Source organism: Anomaloglossus baeobatrachus, chromosome 4 (assembly GCF_048569485.1).
Source record: "Anomaloglossus baeobatrachus isolate aAnoBae1 chromosome 4, aAnoBae1.hap1, whole genome shotgun sequence".
Lineage (NCBI taxonomy): Eukaryota > Metazoa > Chordata > Amphibia > Anura > Aromobatidae > Anomaloglossus > Anomaloglossus baeobatrachus.
Genome location: NC_134356.1, coordinates 505,266,638 through 505,286,727, shown reverse-complemented (window position 1 = coordinate 505,286,727; position 20,090 = coordinate 505,266,638). Strand labels below are relative to the sequence as shown.

General features: G+C 48.6%; 1 protein-coding gene across 4 annotated transcripts in view; it reads right to left on the bottom strand.

The window, feature by feature from the left end:
- Positions 1-20,090, bottom strand: part of LOC142301741 (CDC42 small effector protein 2-B) — a 46,439-nt gene that overhangs the window by 17,338 nt on the left and 9,011 nt on the right. For 3 of the 4 annotated variants that reach the window (XM_075342763.1, XM_075342760.1, XM_075342762.1), the window contains exons 2-3: positions 4,731-4,912; positions 4,252-4,350 (exon numbers count right to left, since the gene is read on the bottom strand). In XM_075342763.1, coding sequence (XP_075198878.1) covers positions 4,252-4,350; positions 4,731-4,784 — 153 coding nt within the window. In that variant the 5' untranslated portion in view covers positions 4,785-4,912. Of the gene's footprint in view, positions 1-4,251; positions 4,351-4,730; positions 4,913-14,789; positions 14,844-20,090 lie in introns of those variants that run through there. The other variant, XM_075342761.1, reaches the window with a different exon arrangement.

Sequence of the window (20,090 nt, the reverse complement as noted above, 5' to 3'; positions counted from 1 at the left end):
TTTTGCCTCTGAGCACCTGGACAGTGAGCTTGCAGATGACCAGGCTGCCCACATCCATAACATCTGCGTTCTATGAGTCTTTCTCCACGTCGTACTCCCAAAGAGGAGGCAGGAGTAGTAGGAGGCACATTCACACGGGGTCCGCCATATGTTGGTAGTCTATTGGGACGGTGAACATTGGAGGCCAAAGGACAAGGGACCACTGGTGTTGGGGAGCTGGTAGTTTTTTTGTCACCGACTAGTAGCCTTTTCCATTGAGGCTTGATGGTGAGCACCTCATCAGCTAGTGCGGCAGCTTGTTCCACAGTTGACGGCTTTCTCTCACGCACCCATTCTCTGATTTCCGCAGGGCACCTGGCATAGAACTGCTCTTTCAGGATGACCTGGAGGAAGGTCTCCCAAGTTAAGACTCCCTCTCCCTCCAGGCAGCGATGGCATACTTGTTTCAGTCTGTGGGCAAACATCTTGAAAGACACTTCTCCATCACAGGCTAATGTACGGAACTTAGTCCTATAAGTATCTGGGGTCACGGCATAATGTTCCAGAATGGTCTGTTTATCTCCCCATACTCACAATTTCATTGAGGGTCCATAGCTCTATAGGCGTCGGCAGCTCCACCCTCCAAGAGGCCCACCAGGTGTCTGACTCGCTCTCTTTCTGGGACTTCCATTAAATCAGCACTGATGCTCAAAGTCCTGAAAGAAGCCCTCAATGTCCCCTGCAGCTTCATTAAATGGCTTAAAGTCCTTGCGGGACACTCTGGAGAATTCCCTCATAGTGGGTGCTGTGGTTACAGTTTGTCTGGAGCCTCTAGCTGCTTCCACAGCAAGCCTCCTCTCCAGCAATGCCCTCTCTTGAGCTCTGCGAATAGCATCCATCTTATATTCAATGGTGACCTCATCTCCCAGCAGTGCCATCTCCTCCTCATACCACACAACCCATTGACTTTTTTGGGTATTTACCTCCAGCTCCCGTCTTTCCTCCCTTTGCTGTGGAAATTGTTCCTCGGTGCCATCTTGCAGGCAAGCGTTTTCCAATGCCTCAATTAGTTGCTCCTTAGAGAGTCCTTTGTAACCGACTCCTAATTCACGGGCCATTGTTTGTAGGCTCACCACAGTCCAGTTCCTGTATCCTGAGGTTCTGAATCCAGATGTTAATGGGCCGTTGTCCTCCATTCTTTCTGCTCTGATCCCGCCGCTGCCACCAGTTTGTGACGGGGTATGCGACAGAGCAGTAAGGGACGCCAGGCCAAGGAACAATCCAAGAAGATTTAATGAGGCAGGGAGCATAAAACATGCAATATTAAAATGGTTCTTTAGAGTCCACACAAAGGAAATAGGTCCAGGGGCGCCAAGGAGAATGCAAAAGTCCTTAAAGTCCAATCGTCCATGTACGGGCGATAAGGAGCTGGCCTTAGCACAGGTCCTCACCCTTCACTCAACAAAGCATAACTAAAAACTAAAACATGGGGCTGAATCTCCCACCCCTCCTTAGATCCACCCCCTTAACATTTGCTACTTGTAGCTAGAAAAGGGTTCCTAGACACAGCCTCCAGAGATTGTGTACTAGGCAAGCCCCCTGCAGAGGAGAACAATATATATGCAACCCCCCCCCAAATCAAGGACAATAGCTACGGCTGAAGCCTGATTGCAATATGATACAGGCTGGGGGGATATAATGTTACAGGACCCTACAACAATTTTTTTATACCACTATAGGGTCACAGACAGTGTGTGTGATACTAAGCAGTCAGACACACTGTCACACAGGGTGGGGGCGCGGTCTAACTGCAACCAGAGACGTCGGGACTGCTGTTGGGCTTGGGGAAGCAGTGAATATGTATAAGGGTTACTAAGCAGCCGCGAAAGTAGAGTTACAGCTGCATGGGAGATTCTGTAAGCATAACGCTCCTGATTGCTATTTTCTTTTCCCTTTATTTATTTTTTGAATTAACCATGTGGCCGAAACCGGTTACCCAGAGTTCCCTTAGAACTCCGGTTCGGTGCGTGGATACTAGTTCGTCCACATTTGTGCACTGAAAAGAGGTCTAATATAATGGAACACCGCCGGAACAGTCAAAGTGTCTCCATCTGCCTCATTTGAGTGAGTGGTTCCAACGGGGGTTTTTTCGGAACCGTGTCTTTTTGGATTTACGCGGAAACTTCCATGTATGTGCTCAGTGGAGCCTTATTCTGATTTGTGGGAGGCAGAATAAATAAATAGGACAGAATTACAAGACTATTTTTTTTTTTTTTTTTAATTATTGCATGGTTCTCAGTGAACCTTCAGTTATAGGATGGATTTATTCTGCGGGTCAGGGCAATTCCAATATATATATTTATTATCATGATCCAGGACCGGTATTCTCCTCTCCAGAGTTTTACAGACCCGGCCTGGTCATGTCAGGTGTTAACTCCCATCAGCCTCGTTCTGGTTTCAGGAGAACACATATTGTCTCTGAACCTGCATTCCTGTGCTGGTTATAGTTTTGCTCTGCAGTCTGTGACTTGCTCTGGTGAGATTTCCTGGTTTATCTGACTCCTTGTTGTCGTGCCCTGACCTGTACCCTCCCCCGTTCGTCCATCTGTTTCAGTCCCTGACTTCCCACTCCTGTCTGTTTGTGTTTCCCTCTGCATTCCTGATCTCCCGACTTCTGACTCTGTTGTGTTTTCTGACTTGATTTTGATCCTCCCTCTGCATTGACTTGACTTCCCGGCTAGACCCTGACTGTGACTACTCTATTGCCCACTGGTGGTTCACGCCTGTTAGCTGGAGTTACTCTGCTGTACTTCAGCCGCCTTTCTATTACAGTTAGACTTTGACTCTCCTTCACTACTCTGCTGCCACCTAGTGGGGAATACGCTATACTAAGTCTTACAGCCCTTTGTACAGCATGACAGTTATGTTTTGCTTCTATCACTGTAAAAATGTTTTTTATAATAAATAGTTTTTCCATTGCAATATTCTGAGAACTGTAACTTTTTTATTATTTGGTGAAGAGGGCTGTACGGGTAAGGGCTTATTTTTTGTGAGATGAGTTGGAGATATTTTGCTACCATTTTGATGCACATAACATTTGTTGATCACTTTGTATTCAGATTTTTCAAATGAAGAATGAACAAAACTCCGCAATTCACTTAGTTTTCTATATCTTTTTGTGCGGTAAAAGTGATAAGATTGGTTAATTCTTCAAGTCAGTATAGCGATACCATACTTCTTCAAGTCAGTATAGCGATACCATACTTCTATCGCTTTTTATGCTTTGCTAATTTTACACAAATTATATATTTTACAAATAATTTTTTTTGCATCGCCATATTCTGTGAGGTGTAACTTGCTTTTTTCTGAATGAGCCATGTTAGGGCTTGTTTTTGCAGGACATTTTAATTTCTACCTTTTTTCATATGACTTTTTGATCGCTTTTTATTCACTTTATTGTGCGTCAGTATGATGGAAAAAAATTGCCATTTTGGGGTTTGTTTTTTTTTTACGGTATTCGCCATAAGGAATAACATGACATTTTTATAGATCAGATCGTTCTGGAAGTGGCAATACCAATTATGTGCACGTTTGTGTTTATTTTCGTTTGAACACAAAAGCTGCATTTTTAGTGGCAAATGGAGTGTTCGCAATTTCTGTGCGTTGCTATGGGTACCATGGTAACGATCAGCTCCCACGATTATCATCATGGAGATACCACTCCTGCCCAATTAAGATACCACTGTCGCAATTGACCGCGGTATTTAAAGGGGTTCATCCACCCCGATTGGTTCCAAAACCAGTTGAGGGGCAATGCCTGCGGGGCGGCACTATTCTATTATGCCTCAGTGCTGTTAAAAAGCGGCGCTGAGGAATAAGGCCCCTGAACGACCACCATTAGAAGGCAAATTGGCGGTCGTTAAAGGGTTAATAAGTGCAGGGGTTGGGTCCCCAAGTTCCCGAGTCCTGTAACTTGGGGACCCAAAAGGTATCTTTGGCTCATATGAAAAAAAGACTTAATATTTAAGACCTGTGATAGCTGGTGGACCTGTTGGAGATTTTGCATTGGGTCCTCAAGCTTCGAGGTATGCTACTGAGTATATCACATAAGCATCAATTTCTTTTATTCATTGTACCAACAGCAATTTAAAATTTTGCAATAATCACCCCCGCACCTCCCCATCCCCCCAAAATAAAAAAAAAACAAAAAAAAAAAACAAAACCCGCACAACCTTGTTCAGAGCTCTCATTGAGTACCTGTTGGTTACTCACCATCGCAAACCCTGCATTGGAATTTCCTGATCCTACGTGAGCAGTATGTACAAAGTTCATGGGTTCACCAATCATGCTTCTATCAATCCTCCTGCGCCTCTGGAAAAATTAGATAAAACAAGGCATCTGCCATAAGGACACATTTTATTATCCTTCGCTCACAGTGGAGTAATATCTGCCGCCTATTCACTTTACTACAGTTTTATGATACTAGCGCCAATAAAATAGCCTCATATAGAAATCACAAGAGGAAAGCACATTAGCCGAAAGGTCTGAAGATCAACTCTTCTCATCACGGAGTATATACACATCAGCAGTAAAGATATAGGCCAGCATGGTGTCACCAAGAAGCAAAGGAGGTCAGAACCGGTGTCTCATGGTTTACATTATCACTTAAGTGAATATTCTTTTTCTAAACCCAAATTTACCAAAAATCGATCCTAGAATTCAACTTAAGAAAAGTGAAATATTAGACTTACCGGCTGTGGCTGCTCTCCAATACAGCAACTGAAGCAGAACAGAAATTCAGTCATTGTTCAAAAGGGGTTAATGGAAGTCGTTTGCTCTGAAGAGAAGTTTTTCTTCCTGCCAGTGTCTGATGCTACAACCACAAACCTATCCGGAAGAGACGCTCCGGAAAGTAAATCGATGATACTTGTCACTACGGTACAAACACAAAGGGTAAAATGCCGACATCACAATATTGTAATTACAGAAAATGCTCGAATGTTCAATTCTCCCCACTCTGCGACTCATCAAAGTAAGGGGTATAAATAGGAACAGCTGATATCAGTCACAAGTGTGTGTGACAATGCCTCTGGAATAATTCTGAATGGCAGGTTTGTTTTTTGTTTTTCAAGATAATGTATCAGACAATTTTCTGGACTTTGTACCTGCAGATCACATAACTAACCCTCCGAAAGCCTGAAATGGCTGCACATAATATAAACTGTCCCCGGTCAATTAAGTTATGATCATACGTTGCTTTTGCTGTGGTTTTTTGCCTTTATGCGTTTTATGCAAATTAAAAGCCGCTTTTTACAGAACCAGCAAAAGCTAGGAGATTTCAGGAATTTCACAAAAAATTGCTTTTTTCCTTAGGCATGGTTCACATTTCCGTTAAAATGTATCAGTCACAATCTGCAGCTATGGTAAACGCAATCCGTTTAGCGGATTCCGTTGTGTCCCATAGACTAAAACAACGAAAATGTGAACCTAGCCGTTTTTGCAATAAACAACTTGTCAATTCTTTTAGCAGTTTTTTTTGCATCTTTTTCCCGACCATTGAAAGAAATGAGTAAAAAACTCAACTGTATTTTTTGCTAATTTTGTGGTGAATGGAACTATTTCTTAACACCCTCATTAAACACAAGTCTTAAGGCTATGTTCACATGATGCTTTTTTGCTGCAGCAAAACCAGCGCTCGGCACAAAAAAAAAAAGCAGATTCCATACAGCAGGTTTTGCTGCTTTTTTCATGAATTTATTTTAATATGTGGACCAAAGACACCAAAGGTGTAACTAAAAAACACAACATAAAACCAACATATGAACATGGCCTTTTTCCTGACAAACCCTGTGATAAGTAAGGCCCAAAGTGTGTTCACTGCAAGTATCCACAGGGAAGTGTAAAGGATAAAACATGGACCCAACAGGCACTGCTGAAAAAGATGACGTATCAAAGGTGTATGTATGGTTACTTTTTTGAGCCTATGCAACGAATGCTTTAACATTATTTCTATAGCGCCAACATATTCTGTAACACTTTACAATTAAGTGGGGACATGTACACACACAATGAGACATTACAGAGTAACACATACTATTAAAGGGTGCTTTACATGCTGCGACATCGCTACCGATATATCGTCGGGGTCACGTCGTTAGTGATGCACATCCAGCGCCGGTACCGACATCGCAGCGTGTGACACCAAGGAGCGACGATCAACGATCGCAAAATCGTTCCAAAACGGTGATCGTTGACACGTCGCTCCTTTCCTTAACCCCTTCACGACCATGGACGGAAAGATCCGTCATGGTGCCCTGGGCCTTAACGACCAAGGACGGATCTTTCCATCATGGCGTAATCGCGGCACCGGAGCCTCCGATCGGTTAACACAAACCGCAGATTCGGGGAGGAGGGGACCTGTACCTGACCTCAGGAGGGGTGGTGCCTCCTCCCCGGACCTACGGAGGCTGTGATTGGCTGACGAACGCCGCTCAACAAATCACAGCCACTGTAATGTTACAGCAACTTAAAGTGACTGAAACATTGAAATCCAGCCCTGGCCAGTGCAGCTATAGCACTGGTAATTGGCTGGAGCTGGGTGACCTCACTGGATCACCCTCCCCCAGCTCCAGTAACTCTGATTGGAGAGATCGGCCTTGTGACCGCTGTCTCCAATCACAGTGGACCTGTTGCCGGTGACCGCCCCATCAGCTTCACTTCCCGTTCCCTGGCCTGCAGCACAGTGAGTGTACACAGTGCAATGGCAGGGCGACAAGCTCCGGTCCCATGCTGTTATGGGACCGGAGCATGGGACCCGGAAGTTGCCGCGCTGCCATTGCACTGTATGAAACCGGCCTCCCGATCCGCCGCTGCCCTCCGCGATCTGCCACCCGCACCCCCACCCCTCGTATCTGCTGCCCGCACCCTCACCCCCACACCTCCCGATCCGCCGCTGCCCTCTGCGATCTGCCACCCGATCTGCTGCCCGCACCCCCACACCTCCCGATCCGCCGCTGCCCTCTGCGATCTGCCACCCGATCTGCTGCCCGCACCCTCACCCCCACACCTCCCGATCCGCCGCCCTCCATCTACCACAGTGCCACCGGTCCCCCCCGATCTGCTGCCTGGCCCCTTTCCCTCGTGATCGGCTGCTCGTCCCCTCACCTCCGTGATGTGCTGCCAGCCCCCTCCACTCGAGATCGGCTGCCAGCTTCCTCCTCCATTATGTGCTGCCCGGCCCCGCCCCCTCTCCGTTGTGCGCTGCCCGGCCCCGCCCCCTCTCCTCCGTTATGTGCTGCCCGCTCCCCCCACCTCTCACCCCCGTGATCGGCTACTTGCCCCCTCCCCTGTCACCCCCGTGATGTGCGCTCCCTCCCCTGACACCGCCGTGATGTGCGCTCCCTCCCCTGTCACCGCCGTGATGTGCGCTCCCTCCCCTGTCACCGCCGTGATGTGCGCTCCCTCCCCTGTCACCGCCGTGATGTGCGCTCCCTCCCCTGTCACCGCCGTGATGTGCGCTCCCTCCCCTGTCACCGCCGTGATGTGCGCTCCCTCCCCTGTCACCGCCGTGATGTGCGCTCCCTCCCCTGTCACCCCCGTGATGTGCGCTCCCTCCCCTGTCACCCCCGTGATGTGCGCTCCCTCACCTGTCACCCCCGTGATCTGCGCTCCCTCACCTGTCACCCCCGTGATCTGCGCTCCCTCACCTGTCACCCCCGTGATCTGTGCTCCCTCACCTGTCACCCCCCGTGATCTGTGCTCCCTCACCTGTCACCCCCGTGATGTGCGCTCCCTCCCCTGTCACCCCCGTGATCTGTGCTCCCTCACCTCTCACCCCCGTGATCTGCTGTCCGCTCTCCCTCACCTCTCACCCCCGTGATCTGTGCTCTGCTCACCTGTCTCCTCCGTGATCTGCGCTGCGCTCCCTCCCCCACCTCTCACCCTCCCCAATCTGCTGCCTCCATCTCCTGTGATCCAGCTGCCTAGATCCATCCTGTAGGGTGACTATCCCCAATCTCACCTCCCACTCCCCTTCCCACCCATCCCTCCTCCCCCCATCCTCTGCCGCTCCTGCATCCACTGCGCCCTCTCCCATCCGCCCCCACCCTATCCCAGCCGCCATCTCACAATCACAGATGCTCCCTTTATATGCCGCTGCCCCCCATCTGCCGCCCCCCCCCCCCCATCTGCCGCTGTTTTTTCTTTTCTATGCCATGGGGGTCTAGTTTCCAAAATGGGGTCACATGTGGGGGAGCTCCACTGTTTTGGCACCTCAGGGGGTCTCCAAACACTGCATGGAATACGCTAATTATCCCAGACAATTTTGTGTTTGAAACGTCAAATGACGCTCCTTGCCTTCCGAGTCCTGCTGTTCGCCCAAACATTTTATTTCCACCACATATGAGGTGTCTGTATACTCAGGAGAAATTGCACAATACATTTTATGGTGCAATTTTTCCTGATAGCCTTGTGAAAAAAAAGCTACCTGGTTGAAGTAACAATTTTGTGGTAAAAAAAAATTTTTTTTTTATTTTCACGGCTCAACTCTTAACTTTTGTGAGGCTCAAAGTGCTCAATAAACATCTAGATAAATTCCATGAGGGGTCTAGTTTCCAAAATGGGGGGGAGCTCCACTGTTTCGGCACCTCAGCGGCTCTCCAAACGCAACATGGTGCGGCTAACGATTCCAGCTAATTTTCTGTTCAAAAAAGTCAAATGGCACTCCTTCCCTTCCGAGTCCTGCCGTGCGCCCAAACAGTGGTTTTTCGCCACATATGAGGTATCTGCGTGCTCAGTAGAAATTGCCCAACAAATTTTGGGGGTTCATTTAATCCTGCTACCATTGTGAATATGCAATATTTGAGGCTAAATTAACATTTTTGTTGCAAAAAGTAAAATGTTCATTTTTTGCTTCCACATTGCTTTAGTTACTGTGAAGCACCTGAAGGGTTAATAACCTTCTTGAATGTGGTTTTGAGTAGCCTGAGGGGTGCCGTTTTTGGAATGGTGTCACTTTTGGGTGTTTTGTGTCATGTAGACCTTTCAAAATCGCTTCAAATGTGATGTGGTCCCTAAAAAAAGTGGCTTTGTAAATTTTGTTGTAAAAATGAGAAATTGCTCATAAACTTTGAACCCCTATAACTTCCTTAAATTTTTTTTTTTTTCCCAAAATTGTTCTGATGTAAAGTAGACATGTGGGAAATGTTATTTATTATTTTGTGTCATATGTCTCGTTGGTTTTAGAGCATAAAAATTCAAAGTTTGAAAATTACAAAATTTTCGCGAAATTTCCGTTTTTTTCCCAAAGAAACGCAAAAAATATCGGCCTAAATTTACCACTAACATGAAGCCCAATATCTCACGAAAAAACACAATCTCAGAATTACCGGGATCCGCTGAAGCGTTCCAGAGTTATAACCTCAAAGTGACACTGGTCAGAATTGCAAAAAATGGCCTGGTCTTCAGGGTCAAAATAGGCTTGGGGCTGAAGGGGTTAATATCGCTGCTGCCACAGGTACAATGTTAGTCGTTCCTGCAGCAGCACACATCGCTATGTGTGACACCGCAGGAGTGACGAACATCTCCTTACCTGCGTCCACCGGCAATGAGGAAGGAAGGAGGTGGGCGAGATGTTACGTCCCGCTCATCTCCGCCCCTCTGCTTCTATTGGCCGGCGCTTAGTGACGCCGCTGTGATGCCGAACGCACCTCCACCTTGAGGGAAGGATTGTTTGGGGGTCACAGTGGCGTCGCTGACAAGGTATGTGCGTGACGCTGCCGTAGCGATAATGTCTGCTACGGCAGCAAGCACCAAATGTCGCACAAATGACGGGGGCGGGAGCTATCGCACATGACATCGCTAGCGATGTTGCAGCGTGTAAAGCACCCTTAAGAGTGAGGACCCTGCTCGCAAGTTTACAATCTAAGGCTGTGCGCACATCAGCGGTATTCTGCCGCAATGCTGAATCCGTCAGAAATGCGGTAGTTCAATACAGTTAAATGGAATCGTGGCAAGATAAGGTCACATGCGGTCACATGCACTCGCATGTGACCTTATCTTGCCACGATTCCATTTAACTGTATTGAACTGTACCACATTTCTGACGGATCCGGCATTGCGACAGAATACCACTGATGTGAAACCAGCCTTAGAGGACATAGGGGGCACAAGTAGTAAAAAGTGCTTGTCATGTATGGTCCAGCCATCATTATAATAAACGAGGGCTTCCTCAGGCCATATAATGTGTAAGGTTCTGGCACAAATATGTCTGAACCCTGATTATACGGCCAGATGAAGGCATTTGTTTGGTGCTGAAATTCGTAGCCTCAATAAGGTGACCGCTCATCAACCTAGGAGCCGTCATCTTTTCCAGCAATGTCCGGTGGTTCTTGTATTTTCCTTCGCCACTGTATTGTTCTGGGTTTCCCATCTCTTAGTTACATCCTACTGTATTTATAATAATGTACACAATACGTTCAGTTTGAGAGACACTTAAAACCCATTGCAAATAAACCTAACAAAATGAACAGCCAACACTCTGCACCGTATCTGCTGTGTGAACCCCGCAAATTTTAGGAAATCATGGGTAAGACTGAATTCAATCCCCTGAATACAGAGTAAAGCCAGGCAGAAAGCCTTCAGTGTACAGTCATCACATCTACAAACAGAGAACAGGAAATACATTGTGCCATCTCATGGCTTTTGCAACATGAGCTGTATATAAAAAAGGCACAAACAATGTTCACCAATCATTGCACATTTGGAAGTCAGTCCGTAATGTGACTTCAATGGAAAAAGTGAAGCAACCTAAGCTTAGCAGTGACCAGTCACTAGTTTAATGTTGACCAAACAGGCTGATCTACCAGCAGCGTGTCAGAATGACATTATGCTACAATCATGCACAGTGTGTACATCATGACAGGTTCCCTCTATCGATACACCACCTGCCTCTGTTCACATTGTGTCCTAGCACCCAGCACAGATTCAGGTTTCGCTTTGGACGGGTGGAATAGCGCAGCACGTGCTGCCACTATTCTGTTAAAATTAAGGACACTCGGCAGAATCCGGCAAGTCGATGGTGCCCATTGTGTTGTAGACAAGACTACTGTGCTCTCAAATGAGTATTATACAGATAATATTCTGCACACTAACCACTATAAACATGACAAATGGCAAAGCATTACTGCTATAGGGATACTATGAACAATGAAAAATACATTTCTTCTGACTGAGAACCCAGAACCCCGCCCTATTACCAGACTATTCATGATCCTATATAGCCAGGAGCCTGTCTGCCCATACCTGCAGATTCTTAATAGCACATGGAGGCACTAAGGTGTTGTGAATGTTAGTTATGTCTTGGCTGCTGGGAGGCTCCCTCTGGTGGCCAGGAATGGTTTGGACTTGGACCAGGTGTGTTGTGCAGTGGGTGTTTCCTTTCCTAACTCTCTGCTTATTTAAGTCCTGGTCTGATTGCAGGCTGTTGCCGGATGTCAGTTGTTCTTTGTATCTCCAGCCTGCTTAATCCTGCTCTACATCACATCCACTCCAGATAAGTTCTTGCTCTTTATTTATTGCCTGGTTCTTTTGCTTATCTGGGTTTGTCATTTGTTGTGGTTGGTTTCAGTTTATTTCCTTCCAGGGATTTTCCCCCTCAGTGGATTGTTGAGGAACTCCCTGCAGTTCTGTGTGGAGTATAGCTCCTTTGGGTCCATGTGTTTATGGTTTGTTGAATTTGTTATAATACTTATTTTCTGTTCATTGGTATGACAAGGGCACCTGGTATAGGACGGAGTTCAGATCGAGCGATCTGAGGGCCTTTTTGTACTATCAGGAAGTTGGTATTTTGCAGGGTTTTTCTCTGGCTAACATCAGTCCCTTTCCTGTCTTTTCCTATTTTAGTCAGCGGGGGCCTCACCTTTTGCTAATCCTGTCATCTACCTGTGTATTGTGTTTTTCCTATCACCGTAGTCTTTGAATGTGGGGGGCTAGCTATTCTTGTCTATTTTCTGAGGCAGAGAGTTATTCATCTTTCCTACATTTAGGATAGTTAGTTCTCCAGCTGGGTTCACGGTGCACAGGATGTTAGTTCACCCCTCGGCTACTTCTAGTTGTGTTGGTTAGTAAGGGGATGGCGGCCAGATTAGTTGCCAATGCTCTTGTCACCTTTTTGCCAATGATTTGTGGTGATCTTCCATGGTTCCGGATCATAACACTAAGGTTACCGTATTTTGCGGACTATAAGACGCACTTTTTTCCCCCAAATGTAGGGGGAAAGTCGGGGGTGCATCTTAGTCAGAATGTGGCTGCGGGGAATGCGGGTGTTGCGGTGGAGCGGGTCATCGGGGGCACGAGCAGGCTGTAGCAGCGCCTGCCGTGACCACGTGGGCCTGCTCATTACATGTGCGCCCGTCCTCCCGCCCATCATCCCTCAGCGCTGACAGGTGGGCGGGGGTGCGCGCATAATTAACAGCCGGCCCGCATGATCACCCCTGGCAACTACAGCCTGGAGTGATCATGTGCGGTTGTATTCACTGCTCCCCGCACATAATCAGCGCAGGGCGCAGTGAATATTACGGTATATTCACCGGTCACTTCCCTGCAGCATCGCGATCTCCTCCTGTCTGTGTCGGCCAGCTGATTTGTGTAGAGAGCGGTGAGTACAGTGATGACGTCATCACTGTGCGCGCCGCTAGTCTCAACGCAGGTCAGCTGACAGGCAGACAGGAAGAGGAGCAATGCTGCAGACAATGGTGACTGCTCCACATAGGTCAGCGGCGCTGCTACCGCCACAGACAGGGGGAGGAGCGATGCTGCATGGAGTGAGGAAAGGCGAGTATAAATGTTGGGGTTTTTTTTGTGTGACACAGGATGGATGGGGCATGTAGCAGGATGGATGGGGCCATGTAGCAGGATGGATGGGGCCATGTAGCAGGATGGATGGGGCCATGTAGCAGGATGCTAGTAAATAGCAGGATGCCAGTATATAGCAGGATAAGGGCATATACTAGGATGTGGTACATATATACAAGGATGGGGATCAATACCAGGCTGGGATACCTTAGTAGAGAATTTGGGGACATTACCCCCATAACAGTGTCAGCAGCAGATCCTCACCCCATAACAGTGTGTCATGACCACATTTTTTGCTTAAAATTTTATTTTCCTATTTTCCTAGTCTAAAAACCAGGGTGTATCTTATAGTCCGAAAAATACGGTAGGTTCCCGAAAAATTAGAGATTATCTTGTTGGTTTTTGGGTTCATTTGCATTGATAAATACATTTGCTAAATATCTCTACTACTTTCAAATATTCATAGCAGTTTTGCAATACCATTTTCATATATTCATTTTTTCCAGATAGCTAAATGTATTTTTCATTGTTCATAGTATCCCTATAGCAGTAATGCTTTGCCATTTTCAGGTTTATATTTTTACTACCTGTACTACCCCTCTTCGCCTGGGTTAATAACGGTTGTTAAAATAGAATGTATTAAAGGGGTTATCCAGCTTTTGACTTTTTTTTTTTAATTACCCTATTGGGCTACATTGAGGCAGGTAAGTAGATAGAGAGCACTTACCTGCCCTGCTGTCAGCCCCTCTCCCCCGGCTCAGAGTGGTCATGTGATCGCTCCTGCCGCGATTTTTCTGCTTCCGGTCATTTCATGTCAACATGGGCAGGACCATGTTGACATGCAAATCTGGAACAGCATGTCGCCTCCCTGCTGGGCGGCTACAGTGCCACGAGACCCGCCCCCCTTCCCTGCACCCTCCCACACATTCCCCCGCACCCCTTACTCTCCCCGCAACCTCCCCCTGCACTGCTGTGGGGTCTGTGACCTGGGGGAGGGGCCTGCCGGCGGCTGCCGCGGTGTCAGCGCCAGCACCGGGCCCCTGCTCAGGATCGCACATTCAAATATACCGGCATCACAGATGCCGGTACATTTGAAAGCGCTGATGAGAGGGAGCTCAGCGCTGCTTCTCATCACTGTCCGTGCAGTCTGTGTCTCACAGATCAGGACAGCGGTGACGTCACTACTGTGCTGATATGTCCAGACCAGACAGCGCGCGAACGTGCAGGAGCGGCGGGGACCGAGGACGGGTGAGTATGTATTCCCTACATGTGTTCCCTATGGGGGTAGGGGGTCGGTACAGAGCGCTGTGTGTGCGCGCGCGCGGTGCAGAGCCATATGTGCGCGGTGCAGAGCCATATGTGCGCGGCGCAGAGCCATATGTGCGCGGCGCAGAGCCATATGTGCGTGCGCGCGGCGCAGAGCCCGGCGTGCGCGCGGTGCAGAGCCCGGCGTGCGCGCGGTGCAGAGCCCGGCGTGCGCGCGGTGCAGAGCCCGGCGTGCGCGCGGTGCAGAGCCCGGCGTGCGTGTGCGCGGTGCAGAGCCCGGCGTGCGTGTGCGCGGTGCAGAGCCCGGCGTGCGTGTGCGCGGTGCAGAGCCCGGCGTGCGTGTGCGCGGTGCAGAGCCCGGCGTGCGTGTGCGCGGTGCAGAGCCCGATGTGGGGCTGTTATTTGCAATGCTGTAGTGCTACCAGGTCAGGTGCAGGGGAAGAATACTGACAGAGAATGTGTGCATGGGGCGGGCAGGAGGCGAGGCTGGACACTGGGGTGGGGCTGGACACTGAGGCCGGGCGGTGCCAGCTCTGACTGAGGTTTTGCACAGGAACTGGTCAGTTTGCTAGAGCTGAATGTAAACAGAGCGCTGCAGAGAATAAAGGGTGAATTCAAGAGGAACAAAAGTTAGAAAACAAAATAACAATGTAGGGGTGTTTTATATGACAATACAGCACAGATTAGCTTACCAAATTTTTTTGCGTTTGTCGGACAACTCCTTTAACAAAAATGTATTCTGCACACAAAACAAATAGATAGATATGTAATTATTAAAAAGGCAAAAACTAAGCTAATAATGACATTTGTGTGTACTCACCGTAAAATGTCTTTCTTGGAGCCTTTCATTGGGGGACACAGACAGTGGGTTATATGGTGTCTCCAGGGGAGGTGTGAAACTAGATTGAAAAAAAGTTAGCTCCTCCTCCCACAGCATATACCCCAGCTATGCAGGAAACTAGCTCAGTTTGTTGTAAAAGCAGTAGAAGAACAACGAAAACACAAGGGTGGGAGCTGTGTCCCCCCAATGAAAGGCTGCAAGAAAAACATTTTACGGTGAGTACACAAAAATGTCATTTCCTTGCTCGCTTTTTCATTGGGGGGGACACAGACAGTGGGACGTCCCAAAGCAGTCCCTGGGTGGGAACTGAACTATTAACAGTGTAGAACATCAGCCTAAGAGCTGACTAACAACTGCAGTGAACATATATCAAAACACTGTCAGAAAACCGAGCAGTGGCCACTTATAAATGGGCCACTGCCGCCTGAAGGACTTGTCTTCCAAGAGCAGCATCCGCGGAAGCATGCGTATGCACTCTGTAGAATTTTGTAAACGTGTGCACACTGGACCAGGTAGCGGCCTTGCAAAGTTGGGCCACCGAAGCCTGATGGCGGATAGCCCAGGAAGTACCCACTGCTCGTCGAGTGGGCCCGCACAGATTGAGGGGGAACAGAACCTCATGCTTTGTATGCCTCACAGATGGCAGTCCTGATCCATCGAGAAATCGTGGATTTAGAAGCCTGGTTGCCCTTTTTGTGTCCTTCTGAGAGGACGAAGAGTGCATCGGACTTGCGCAACGGCGCTGTTCTGGAGATGTAGATCCGCAGAGCCCTAACAAGATCTAGAGTGTGAAGGGCTTTTTCAAAAGAGTGGACCGAAACCAGACAGAATGACGGCAACACAATGTCTTTGTTCAAGTGGAAAGAAGATACGACCTTCGGAAGGAAGGCGGGGAAGGCTGAAGGACCACCTTATCGTGATGGAATATCAGGTAAGGTGAGCGACAGGAAAGGCCGCCAGTTCGGACACTCGTCTGATAGAAGTAATGGCGACTAAAAAGGCAACCTTCCAAGAGAGACGTTGAAGAGAGATTTCTCTTAAAGGTTCGAAAGGAGGAAGCTGAAGAGCTCCCAGAAATCTATGGGTGGCGATAAGGAGGGACCAAATGCGCTACCCCCTTGAAGAAAGGTATGGACCTGAGGGCAAGAAGCCAGCTGCTTCTGGAAAAAAATTGACAAGGCAGAAACTTGACCTTTAAGGGTACTGAGGGCTAGTCCCGAGTCCAGACAGTCTTGCAGAAAGGCAAGCACATCAGGGATTGAAAAAAACAAGGGGCGACTGGTGATGACGGTCACACCAGGAAAGATAGGTCTTCCAGGTCCTGGGATAGATACTGGCGGAGGGGGGCTTCCGAGCATTAAGCATGGTATGAACTACCTTAGAAGAAAGAACAAAAAAAGCTAGCACTAAATGTGCACTACAGCATTAAAAATTCCAACTATACTTATAAATTTGAGAATTGGCAAAAAATTGCAACTTCTTGAGCCACCCAGCCACGTCATGGCAAATCTCTATTGGGGCAGTCCTACGCTAAAATATTTTTATAAAATGTGCCAAATGGCCTCACATATGAAATAGTAGAACTGCTCTTAGCAGCACTCACCTGGTCTATTTCAATCCCGTACCCATGACTGAACGCGACTTGGCTAGAATCAAGGATTCAAGCGCCACGCCGTCAAATGCAGCTGTGCTGTATTCTGGTGGAATATTGGACCTTGCAACAGAAGATCCGGGCGATTGGGGAGACGCCAGGGAGTGTCGCTGAGAAGTTGGAGAAGCTCTGGGTACCAGGCTCTCCTGGGCCAGTCCAGGGCCACGAGGATCACGGGAATTCCCTCCGCCTTGATTTTCTTGATTACTCTCGGAATGAGAGGAAACTGAGGGAAGATGTAGGGGAGGCGAAACTGCGATCACGGGAAGACTAGAGCGTCTGAGCCGAGCGCTAGCAGGTCTCTCGACTAGGATACGAAGGGATGTACCTTGGCGTTCATCCGAGACGCCATGAGGTCCACATCTGGGAGTCCCCAACGAATAGTGATCAGATGGAACACTTAGTCGTGGAGGGACCATTCCCCTGCCGCTAGACCCTGTCTGCTGAGAAAGTCTGCGGCCCAGTTGTCTACTCCCGGAATAAGGACAGCTGAAATAATGGGAATGTGCATCTCTGCCCAAAGAAGAATCCTGGATACTTCTTTCATCGCTGCCCTGCTGCGAGTTCCTTCCCGACGGTTGATGTAAGCCACAGCTGTGGCATTGTCTGACTGGATCCGAACGGGGAGACCCAATAGCAAGGTCTGAAAGTTCTGAAGGGCCAAAAATATGGCTCTGATCTCTAGAACGTTGATGTGAAGGGAGTGTTTGGAGGGAGACCAGCGTCCGTGAACAGTGTGGTGGAGAAACACCGCTCCCCAGCCTATGAGGCTGGCATCTGTCGTGACTATTTGCCAGTGGACAGAACAGAAGGACTTCCCTTGAGATGGGGATGAGACTTTAGTCCACCAGACGAGGGAGTGGAGCACAGTCCGAGATAAGCGGACTGACCGGTCTAGAGAAGCTGGATTTTTGTCCCAGAAGGATAAAAGATCCAGTTGTAGAGGACGCAGATGGAATTGGGCAAAGGACACGGCTTCCATGACTGCCACCATCTTGCCTAACACTCATCCCATTCCGAAGGGATGTGTGACGGCGGGGGTGGAGGGATTGAGCGGCCCGGATGAGGGAAGACCTCTTGTCTTCTGGAAGAAAAACCCGGGACTGAGCAGTGTCTATCAGCATACCTAAAAAGGTGATGCGCTGACGAGGAATGAGGGATGACTTGTTGAAGTTGATAAGCCACCCTAGCCTTGACAGCGTGTCTAAGCATATCTGCACGCTTTCTGAGCAAACTTGAGGAGAGCTCCGCTTGACAAGTAGGTCGTCCAAATAGGGAACGACCAGAACGCCTCTGGGGTGCAAAATGGACATGACGGCCGCCATGACCTTTGTGAAGACCGGAGGCGCAGTGGCCAGTCCAAAGAGGAGGGCCCTGAATTGGTAACGACTGTGTCCTACAGCAAAATGAATGAACAGTTTATGGGATACACATATGGGAATGTGTAAATAAGCATCTTGAACATCTATGGAGGCTAGGAATGCTTCCGGTTCCATGGCAACTAGTACTGCTCTCAATGACTCCATTCGGAAGGTCCGAATGCGTATGAATCTGTTCAGTCTTTGGAGATCCAGGATAGGGCGGACAGAGCCATCTTTTTTGGGAACGACAAAAAGGTTTGAATAGAAACCTTTGCAGCGCTGTTCCAGGGGCACTGGAATGATAACGTTTGCTTTTTGTAACGAGGCTATGGCCTGAAATAAGGCCTGGCTTTGCGTTTCGGACTTTGGGAGACGAGAACGCAGAAACCTGCTGGCTGGCAGGGAATGGAAATCGATCTTGTAACCTGAGGTGACGATTTCTCGAACCCAAGCATCGTGAGTGTGGTCTAGCCAGATATCCCGAAAAAGCAGAAGGTTGTTTTGAGTGGGAACGCCAAGAAGAGCCCTTTGAGGGGCCGGATCCTTGATCTGAGCATTGGGGCGATCCTTTTACTGAAGGTTTTTGGGAGACGGGCCGAAAAGACTGCCTGCGCCAAGAAGATTTTTTAAAATTCCTGGATACAGGCCGCTTTTGTGGTAGAATGGTACTTTTTCCACCCGTCTCAGATATGAGTTTGTCCAGGGATTCTCCAAACAGGCGAAGACCATGGAAGGGGAGTGTGGACAGGGATTTCTTGGAGGCACTGTCCGCGTTCCATATCTTTAGCCACAGGACTCTGCGGGCAAAAACAGCATTGGCTGCAGTTAGGGCTGACAAACTAGCTGCATCTAGGGAGCCGTGAAAAAAATAATTAGAGGCTAGGGAGATCAAATCAAGGATCTCAAAAGCCTCCAGCGGAATATTACAAGAGCGAAGCATCCTGCGTAGGTTCTTACTCCACACACCCATAGCTCTCGCGACCCATGTCAAGGCAAACAGGGGGCGAAGAGAGGAGCCTGAAGCTTGGAAAATAGACTTGACCGCCGCATCAACTGCGCGGTCGGACGAGTCCTTGAGAGACGCGCTGTCTGAAACTGACATAACCGTGTGTTTAGCCAGCCTGGATACTGGCGGGTACACAACGGGGGGGGGGGGGGGGTACTGACCAGGTCTTAACCATTTCAGATGGAAAAAGGATAAGCGAATGAAGTGAAAGAAGGTTTAATAAAAAACCTATCAGGGTGATCCCACCGTTTAGACACGATTTGACGAAAAACCGGATCCTTTGCAAAGGACTTAGGAGGCTTCTTGGCCCGCTTGATTGCCGACTGAGAAGTCGGGTCCGGAGGCTGATCAGAAATCGACAAAGAGTGATTGACAGCCGAAATTAGTGTGTCTTCTATATGCCTAGACTCGAAAGGGACATCTGAATCAGAGTCAGAGTCTTGGGAATCGTGACTACTAAAAGTCACAGAGCCCAGGTCAGACTGACCATCATCCGAGTCGGAAGAGGCGTAGAGGTCGCAATGGCGCCTCTTGGAAGCAGCCTTTTTACGTTCTGGGGAAGAAGGACCAGACGAAGCAGGCGGGCTTCTCTGAAGGAGCTGAGCCGGGGAGCGGCTGCCTGAGGTTTGGGATATCTGAGTGACAAGGTCATCTATCCTTTTAGACATTAGAAGAGCCCATGCAGGAAGAACGTCATCAGACGGGGGTGCTGCCTGGCCGGGGCAGAATCCAAAACCTGCGCGGCCTCCTGGTCCGGCAACTGGGTCTGTTGTGACACAGTAGTAGGGGCATCGCAGCCCCGGCATAGTGGATAGCTTCGGCCATTTAAAAATGAGCGTCCACAGGTGGTACAAGCATAGCACAGGTCCATAGAGGACGCCTGGGAAGCTTTATCACCCTTGCGGTTACGCATGTCAGCAACAGAGTCCTACAGCCCTATATAGGGATATGCCGCTGTTAGTATGAGTGAGGAGCCACTAGCAGTATTATAAAATGACTGCTATGCACAGCTGGTATATACCGATAGCAAAATGGCATATACTGTCAAACAGTCAGCATATGCCTGCAGGCAGAGCCAGTATATACCGCTAGTAGCTGACATACACCGCTAGCCAGCAGGCGCACACCGCTACA